Below are 9,909 nucleotides of genomic sequence, written 5' to 3'. Positions count from 1 at the left end.
GCGCCAAACGACCTGCACACCGTCAAGCGCATTGCCAAGCGACCCTCCACTGGTTAGTTAGCTCCATAGTGTAGACAACCGACCAGTTAGTGCCTATCAACATCTACGGGCTCCAGCTCTCAATCACTACAAAGTTGGCTCTTGCACAGGCTCTTGCAACAGGCTCCTGCCATCGTAGCAAGGTTGGGTGATGCTAGAGCACTTCATTGCGTAGACTAGTAGTGTTCAATCAACCGTTGCATCATGGTTTGGCAATGTCCCCACGAAACTAGCCTAGAGTCCATTTTCCACAATTCTAGCCGAGCGAGCAACCAGTAGTGAAGATGGAGCTAAGGAGCTTCATGAACGATTAAGCTTGTGTGTCCCCACTTCATTCAATTTCTAGAACCCTAGCATTCTAGCGCGGGAATGTAAAAATGCTAGGATGGGCTTAGCCATGAGACTATCGAGCTATCCCCCCTAGCATTTGCGTGTGGAGGCGCTTTTAGGGGGGTTTCATAGTTGTCCGTGGATGGGTGAAGCCCCCCAAATGCATGTCTGCATTCACGACAGGGTGGACGTGTTTGGTTTAAGTATTGGGCCAGTTGGCAAAAGTCGTTAGGCTTGATTGGGTCACGATGCTTGGATGCTCCCTTGGGTACTTAAGTGCATGGAGGCACCCTGGGTGTGACTAGTGCGCTTGAGCGTACATATGTGAAACTCCTTCCGTGGCTGCGTTGCCATCTCAGCTGCCATGGTGGCAAGGTCGGGGTGATGTCAGCAAGTCATTTTGGGGTCCTTCATGTGGGTGGCGACAGGATGAATGACCCTTGTAGCGAGTTCAAAAATTTCTGACTGTCAAGGAAGGAAATGGGGACGCTCCTACTTCTGTTGGGTCTCGCCTCTATAACATTCTCCTTCATCGCCCCGTCCGTCGCCTACCGGCCTGGTGATTTCGTCCCAATGGCTAGAAAAGGTCAATACCATAACGTAAGTCAGTAGTCGGGTTCTTCATTCCATTTTGCTTGTCCAGAGAATTTTTCGTCAGAAGTCTTGATTGCATCTCAGATCTCCAGCAACTTCCGATTGGTTTTCAATAATTGAGTCCGCCGGCGGAGAGTAGGTGCTTGCCTGACAATAAGCAGAACGTAAAAGTCTTAATCCGTTATTTTAAGTTATAAGGATTCGCAATTATAATTTGAAACGGACATAAGTAATGAGGTGATTTCCTATCAGCCCATTGATCATTTCATGGGCCCTTGCAAATCTTGGGCTTTGCTAAATTTTTAATCCCTATCTGGAAAACAAATTGTACCTTCCACGAACTCTGCAGGCACGAGATATTCTCCTACTGTTGCTGATCTATATCCCTTCAAACGCCTTTGATCCTCCTCCATGACCCCTCGGGTCTTTTGCTGACTGCCTTAAGTTCTTTTAGATTATTTTTTTCCCTTCTGGATTGTTAGTATGCATAATAAGGGCGGCAACCCACTAGTTTTCCTGCCTCCTTCGCTTTTACTTAACGGTAATTTGCCTTCGCACTACCATGATCAACTCAACAAAAGCTCGCCTTCTTCTAAAGGGTAGCTTAATTATTATCCATCAATTCTTCCTTTAATTTTTCTTACGGCATTTATGCGTCTGGAGGACTTCTTGCTCTCCCATGGAATTGCCTTCATAGTTCTGGAGTCGGGTAGTAGATTGCACCTATGTGCTTCTCTTGGACTTTTCCATGACTTGATGATGTTGTATGTCATGCTGACATCAGAACCTTTTGCATCTCAGATGGGAGCTTATCCTTGGATTAGTGATAAAAATATGAGAGCACACGTGCGTGCGCGCACACACATATGTATGTATGTATGCATGTATAGGTAGAAGATGGGTACTTAATGACTCATAGCTTGGGGAATCCTAATCTTTCCATAATCACCACTAAAACGACTCATGAGTAGAATCGATTCTTAATGTAGAAAAGCACAGCGTGAGGATGGAACACGAAATTGAATACACAAAAGCAAGACAGCTGAGTAGATAGAGAGTGGAGATGTCATAAAACGTAAGTACATGTAAAAGTCAGTCAGTTCCTGTCTGTACATTAGGGTGTGAGGGCTTATATATGAATCTGCCCACCCAGAGAGGGGTGTGTCCTTTCTCTCTGGATTTCTGCAGGCTACTTGGGGGCATGTTGCCAGGGTCAATGCTCGGTTGGTAAGTCGGCCAGGTCAGCAGGGTTAGCTCCCCTTATAAATGGGCACCCCTCGCCCTTGTATACAACAGGGTTTAGGCGCACTTTTCAGCCTATTCCTCGTGTCTTTTGAGGCGCAGTTCTACCTCAGTTTCTGGTCAACCAAGGCCCAGTTCAGCCCTGGGGTTGCGATCATTCTTTGGAGGTTTTCTCAGCGACATCTCTTGCATTTTTTGTGCAGTAATCTTCTCTCTCTAGTGGTGATTCTGCTCTCTCTTTTTGTTTGTTCACATATTCCGCTGCACTTTGACATGGTATCAGAGCAAAAGGCTGAGTAAAGCCTTGGACCGGGAGAGCGCACAGGCAGTAGGAGGTTGCTGCTGATTTCTGCAGACATGGACAGTTTGGGAGGAAGGTGAACCTTTGAAGGAGGTGCTAATGGCGTGGACAGTTTGGGAAGGAGGTGAGCCTCTGAAGGAGGCGTGTCGCAGGCGTGGACAGCTTGGGAGAAGGAGATCTTCTGAAGGAGCCATTGTTGGAGCAGCCTCCTCTGTCTCTCTTCTTTCCCAGGCCAGATCGGACTGAGGAGAATCTTGGAATCCTCGAGCAGAAGGAGAATGGCACGTGTGTGGGATCGTGTTACTGCCCGAGTTCGATCCTTTATATTTCTCAATTGTACCCCTTAAGTGATCAACCATGTGCAGCAAATGATGCTGGTGAAAGTTATTTGGGAGCATTTGGCATCTCTCTACAACAGGGTCTCCCCAATGAAGCATGTCTCCTTGGAACTACAGACGTGCGTGTTGAACCCCGCGAAGTCAACAACCATGCGGGAGCACAGAACAAGTTGCAAGCTCTTAAGCAGGAGGTCCTTCGAGCAGGGAGGAGATTTCTTGAGAGGATATGGTCATCACTTTGCTGTCCCATCATTCCAGACAGTACTTAGCGTTCCACTTCTCTCCGATTACGAGTGGGAGACTCAACACTCTCAGGTGGGAGGAGCTTGTACCAATGGTGTTGACCAAGAGGAGCAATTCGACAAGTGCCCAAGGATGAGGATTGGAAGCCTTGGCGCCCGGAAAAAGTGTGGATCAACGGCTACAAGGGCAAAGGAAAGTCTCCGATGCGGACCAGGAGGCCTTGAAGGCAAATCAATCATGTAATCATTGTGGTGAGAAGAGTCACTGTTGGAGAAAGTGACCTCTGCGGAGGCACGAAAAAGATACTGGTTTGTCAGCAGCAGTCGCAACAACCCCATTATTTGTACATGCGTTCTGGACACAGTAGCTACATCTTCTTCAACTGGGGAAGTGGCAGGTCACATTGTTGGTGAATCTCTCGAGTGGATTGTGGATAGTGGCACTTCTAGGCACATGACGCATGCCCGAGAGGAGTTCTGAAACCTTCGGTGGCAGTTAGGTGATATTTGCATTGATTATAAGTCCATTGTACCAGTTGAAGGTGAGGGCAGGTTGAAAATCATTCCTGATGGTAGAGGGGGACAGCATACCTCCCAGGTTCTTTATGTTCTGATGCTTGGCTACCACCAGTTGTCCGTGCATGAAGTGTGCCAGACTGGCAAGCGCGTGGAGTTCGATGAAGAGTCAATGGTTACCAAGGACAAAACGACAAGCCGGGTAGCAGCTGACAACGCGATTTACAAACTCCTGTTGCTCTCTTTGCTTACAGGTACTCATCTTAAGGAGTTATGGGAGATAGTGGAGCGGGAGTGAGGCATCGAAGTTGGAGTGACTCCGATTGGGAAAGCTATACAGGCACTAGGAGCTCTACAACAGCTGACAGTTGTACCCTTGCTCTTGGAGCAATCTCATGGAGTGGTGAGAAGCAGCCAGCCTTGTCATCAATGGAGGCTGAGAACCAGGCTGCTTGTGGAGCTGCGGACGAGATGGTGTGGCTATGAAAGGTGCTTGGCGAGCAGGTGAGTTCGATGAAGGGCACAAAGCTTCTTCAGATTCTCCGAAATTACTCCAGCTCCCTGGGTTTGGTTCTACATCTAGGAGCTGTGAGGGGGTGTTAAAGTTAGTCAGCTCCTGTACATTAGCGTGTGAGGGCTTCTATGTGGGTGTGCCCGCCAAGAGAGAGGTGTAGTATTCTTGTCCTTTCTCACTGGATTTCTGCAAGCTAATTGGGGGTTTGGCCAGGGCACATTGCCAGGTCAATAGTTAAGTTAGTGGGCCTGGGTTAAGGGGGTGTTAGGGCTCGCTATTGCCAGCTGTGTTGGTGCCAAATAAGCCTGCCATCCACCCTGACCAGGGTTGGATAACCCGAGCAGACCGGGTCGTGGTGGGGTCAGTCGACCAGGTCAGCAGGGTTAACCCCCCTATAAAATAAACACTTTGGCCCTTGCATACAACAGGTTAAGGTGCATTTTCCAGCCTAGTGCTGGGGTCTTTTAAGGTATAGTTCTACCTCAGTTTCCAGTCAACCAGAGGTGCAGTTCAGCCATGGATTTGTGATCATTCATTCGAGGTAACACGTGGAGTTTTTCCTGAACATCTCTTGCATCTCTTGCGCAGTAATCTTCTCTCTCTAGTCACGATTCTGCTCTCTCTTTTCTGTTTGCATATTCCGCTGCACTTTGACAATACAAGCGTTGTGGATGTGACACTTATACAGTTCTCCCTTTTAGTCCTCTTTTCATGAGTACTTCCTATAAAAAATAGTCCTAACCCCGACAAAGTTGGCTCATTGTTCCCTTTATCGGACATTTCCTTTAAGCTTGTGGCATAATCCTTGTCCTTTCATGATAGCCACAGGTATCCAATGCTTTCTTCACATCTCTCATAAAGAATTTATCATCATCAAGGTTTTAAATTTTAATTGCACATGGCATGTACAAAGAACAATTCTTTCTGAGTCCAAGCACAAAGAGCCATTGGTGGCATGAGGAAAATGTTTACCACTAATGGCTACAAAGGATTAACAACTCTTGAATATTGCACACGGTCTACTATCAACTGTTTTTCTAGCTATCTCATTTAACTTTTAAACCCAATCCTTCTTGCATATCATGTAACTGGTAACTCCTGAATCATAGTACCAAGGATCACAAGTAGGTCCAACTTTGCTTCCTGCAATTAAAATATATTTTCTTCTCTCTTAACGTTCTTCTTTCGAAATTTGTTGCATCATTGATGTGGCTTCTTCTCCACTGCGTGACAAGGTTGTCTTTCATGTTTATCTGCTTATGCTATTCTTTGTTCCACTGGATCGTTCCATACTACAGCTGAGTTTGCTCTAACACTCTGCACAAAAGTTTTGGTTTGGAGCTGAAATTGATTTGTGAAATTGAAAAGAAATGGTTGGCTGATAGTATGAGCGGGCTCCTCACCCAAAAGATGACAGTTCAACCTTTGTTCTGAAAGAGGTTGGAAGCATGCTGGAGGAGCTACTATGCATTTGAGAATGGTTAGCAGAAAGTAGACATATGGTGTTGGCACTTTGTTTGGCACCTTGTTCATACCTTTTATTTTGTATGGAGTGGAGGAATGGAATGTGCCAGAAGTATAGAAGCGTTTCATCACCAGCTGTCTCAGTGTGAAAGAAACCACACCCTATCCCATCCTATTCATGGAGACAGGATACCCTCCATTGGAAATTTTTGGCATGGTGGGCTGACACAGTTTGATTGAGGACCATTTTTCATTGATAGCATGGGAGGCCTGGTGCAAGCCAGGAGCAAAATTTTCACATCAGGTTGGATGGTGGGCGCATAGAAATGGTTGGATCGTAAATGCACAGAAATGGTTGGGAGATTGGAAATAGTCAACCTTCTTACAGAACTTATTCAAGATGGAGATGTCAGAGAGGCCATCGTAGACTGTTGGATTCTGGGAATATGCCACCGATTGCACGAGATTTACACACTACACTCAGGAAATCTTCTGTTCTCATAGAGAGATTCTTTGCAACACGTGGCGAGTGCACTCGGGTCACCATCTCAAATGTGAGACATGCAGGTGGCAGGATGCGAGTCATATGCGAAGATCAGGGCAATGCTAGCGCATCACGTAATTCATTAGCATATAGTTATCTAATCTGGGTGCGCCCTCTGCTAGAATAACAGATGGAGGTTGCGTCTCTTGTGCACACATATATTACTGAGGTAACTCACAACAATGAAGAGCCATATTGAAAGTGAACTACATGATTCATATAATCAACATTTATAGGAGGTCTCTTGCTATAGAATCACTCCATCCCTAAAAATCTCAACTCAAAACATGGAACGGCAGTTCCCCTGAGTAGGCTCGGATCTTCACATGATACGAGGCCATCTCTTCCCAGGTGTCTAATGCACTAATGCTTGTGATTGACCATGTAGCAATGGCTACTGGAATCTGTGGGATGCCAAGTCTCCGCACAAGAGAGGCATCAATATAGCTATGAGTACTCTTTTTATCAAATGAGATGTGAATGTGATGCCCATTAATCCAATCCACCATGCGGATCAAATAATATATTAACATTGAAATGGCAATGTTCACGACAAGACAATAAGACTTGCAATATGAAGATGAATGCTTGGAGTCTTACTAGACTTAGCCAAGTAGTCGCCGCTTTACCCATACCATAGTTTAAAAGGCGCATGTCTTTTGAGCAAACTATAGATGAGGAAGATACATTAGGGAATTTAGTTTTGATCCCCCCAAACTTGTGACTAAAGGAATCCAAGGGCTTCCTGCCCTTATTCAGGATTTGAGGCTTCTAGAAATTGTCAAATTTGTCAGGCTCAAGAAGGAATTCTTCTGTGAGGGTCTCATAGAACTTGTTCCAAGTCGTACAAGCGGAGTTCTTTTATTTGAAATCCCGACCACCCTGAAAAATCCTTCCCTCAGAGATACAAACTAGATCATGCTCATAAACTAGAACAGCCAAAACATAGGGTCTGTGTAGCAGTCCCATATGCTGCCCATGGCAGCCTGCATGTTTCCTCAGATCTGCCCGTGGTAGTCTCCCTACCTTCCTACATGACCTCTCTCTTCTCCCTAACATGCTGCAGGTACACCTCCCCTATGTCGTCCTCATTTGGGGGCTCATAGGTGGAGAGATGACCACTGAAATCCCAACACAATTCTCTCTCTCTCTCTCTCTAGCAGCGGATCTGCACGCTATGTACGCTGGGGCGGTTGAGACAGAGGAGCATTTTCTTTGTGTTTGCCAAGCCTACTAAGAGATTTGAGGACGCTACCATTGTCTCTACTTGGAGGGGAGTGGCTTCGGTCCTTTGTCACGACTGATCCATTTCCATGACCACGTCTATATCGGACTTTATCTAATGGAGATGTGGCGACACAGGGAGGCGCTTCTACGACAGATCAGAGAGCAGCAGGGGGTGGTCAGGTCACTACAGGACATAGAGGGTGACCGGGCACAGCGGCACGTCATAGACTTCTATACATTTGAGTCAGCCCCCGGACACAATGGAGTGGAGGTAGAGGAGCTAGCCGATGCCGACAGAGACGAGGGATCACTCTAGACATAGCCCAGAGAGTCGAGAGAGCGAGGAGACCGCGCCCTCCACCCCAGCGCGAGACAGCTCGACAAACGCAAATACGAGATATTTTTGCAGCCCACCAGAGAGCCATCACTGTACAAGGCTTCGGTTTCGTCCCAACGCCTGGATAGATTGATTGATATGATATGATTATGATTATGATTCTGTTAGCATAGATTAGTACTCAGCAAGGGTCCTAGCGTACCCTTTGCTTCAGCCCACTGAGGCTTGTATGAGTTCGCTTTTCTGTGCACTTTGTCACATAGGCGGGCGAGGTCTCCCATGGATGTTACTATATCTTTCTTTTTGTGCCATCATCCCCCTCCCTCGATCTCTCCCCCTCCCCTCTCCGTCTTTGTGTCTTTCTCCCTCTGTCTGTCCCTCCTTCCTCCACCAACATCCGTCCCTCCGTCCATCACCCTCTTGCTCCGTCCCTCACCCCCTACACGGCCCTTCACCTTTGCTCCGTCCGTCACCCCCCCTCCAGTTCCGTCCGTTGCCTCCTGTTGCGCCCGTCACCCCCTACACCACCGCCGGTCACCCCCCTGCACCACCCGTCTCGCTCCTGCTCCGCCATCACCCTCCCGCTTTGCCTGGGCTCACCCTTATGCATCGCCTCCTCACCCTCTTACTCTGTCACCCCTACTCCTCCCACCTGCCGTCTACTCCTCTCCTGCTCATTCCTCTGAGCCCGCTGTTCGCCTCAGCCCGCCATTGCTCCACCCCACATTGCCCGCCATTGCTCCGCTTCAGCCCTCTTGGTCACACGCCCTGCTCATCTGCTCCTGCTCCACTCCGTCAGCCCTCCTGCCTGCGCTCTACCCCTCCGTCTGCTGCTGCGCCCCCGACTAGCAGTCAGCTTGCTTGCGTCCTCCCCTCTGGTCGATTCGAGGCACCAAGCAACCTGTTGGCTACCCACCCCATCTGCACGTTTTTGACACCTGGCAGCCCCCCGTTGGCCTCTGTTCGCTGCTGATCCATTGGGCTGGGCAGCCCCCTCCATCCTCTGCTACAGCCCCAAATACAACACTCTCCCCCCCCCCCCCCCCCCCCCCCCAACACTAGGGGCAATTGCATTACAGCCCCCCCTCCGTGTCATCCTCTGCCAATCCACCTGGCTAGGCCGTATTGGGGGGTTCCTCATATGGCTTGGCCTACATAAGTGGTCCATTTTCATGTGCAAAAACAAAACAAAAAAGGGTCAGTAGTCACAATGGGGAAAGGGGAAAGGGAGAAGGACAATGACAAAGATAAAGACAAAGACAAGCTCAAGAGAAACCTCAACAAGTGCAGCTGAAACTCGAAGACGTTAGTAAGCGCCTCAACTAGAGCGGTGTTGTAGTGGATAGCAGGGCGGTCCATAAGAGCTCCACATCATCGGGATCCGATTCATCATCATCACCTCAGCATCTGCTACAGCTACATCTACGGTGACGGGGTCTACTTCAGCCACTACTCCATCTACAGTTACAATTGCAGCTGCACCCCCGACAAGTGGTCTGTCATCGACCTCTTCTTCTTCGTTTGTCATAGATTTTCTATCTGATTTATGACTTATGTCACCCTCATCAGAGGCGACACACACAGGTCCACATTACTCAACTTTCTTCTCACCCCTTCCTCTTAGTCAACCATCTCTCCCGCATCCTACTAGGATCATCTCACCCTTGCCTCAGCCTTCGTCATATCTTACTAAGCTCGCTTAGTCACCGCCCACCATCTTGCCTCACCCTCCTACTTTTATACCCCTGCCACTTCAGTTTTAGCTAGGGCAGGGACTAGCTGACCCACCAGACACATGGGAGGCCCTACTTATAGAGGTACACAGTATACGAGCATGAGAGGTGGAGTTGACTTGCTTCGCATAAGAGCTGGCCTCATCCAGGGGCTTAGACAAGATCTTTCGTAGCTTCGGGAGGAGTTCACCTCCATTCGTGCAGTCCCAGGGAGTACACCAATTGTTGAGGCACAGATTCCAAGTATGCAATCTGCCATTGAGGAGATGGGTGGATGTGGCCAAGACTGTGTGCCTAGCTGATCCTGCATCAGCTAGCATGACGCCGACACGTGGCATCGCACTGTTGTAGACATAGTGGCAGAGTGTAGCAAGTGGAGCAGAGGCATACCCTCACCAGAGGATCGTGTTGCTTTGATTACCCGCTTGCTTCACGAGGCTGCCCTCCACGCCTTCCCTCACACTACTCGCTCTACTTGCCCACCACCA

General features: G+C 48.4%; 1 protein-coding gene across 2 annotated transcripts in view; it reads left to right on the top strand.

Moving 5' to 3' along the window:
• Positions 1 to 679: 679 nt before the first annotated feature.
• Positions 680 to 9,909, top strand: part of NPU (ATP-dependent helicase/deoxyribonuclease subunit B) — a 57,624-nt gene continuing 48,394 nt past the window's right edge. The window contains exon 1 of one of the 2 annotated variants that reach the window (XR_015543308.1): positions 680 to 969. Coding sequence is in view for 1 of the 2 variants with exons in the window: in XM_087395500.1 (XP_087251626.1) it covers positions 850 to 969 (120 nt within the window). In the remaining variant the exon portion in view is untranslated. The remainder of the gene's footprint in view (positions 970 to 9,909) is intronic. The other variant, XM_087395500.1, reaches the window with a different exon arrangement.

This window comes from Dipteris shenzhenensis, chromosome 24 (assembly GCF_047967505.1).
Source record: "Dipteris shenzhenensis isolate YYH24624 ecotype China chromosome 24, Dip_SZ_1.0, whole genome shotgun sequence".
NCBI lineage: Eukaryota > Viridiplantae > Streptophyta > Polypodiopsida > Gleicheniales > Dipteridaceae > Dipteris > Dipteris shenzhenensis.
Note: the sequence above shows the minus strand (reverse complement) of the source record. Positions and strands in the feature narration are given on the sequence as shown.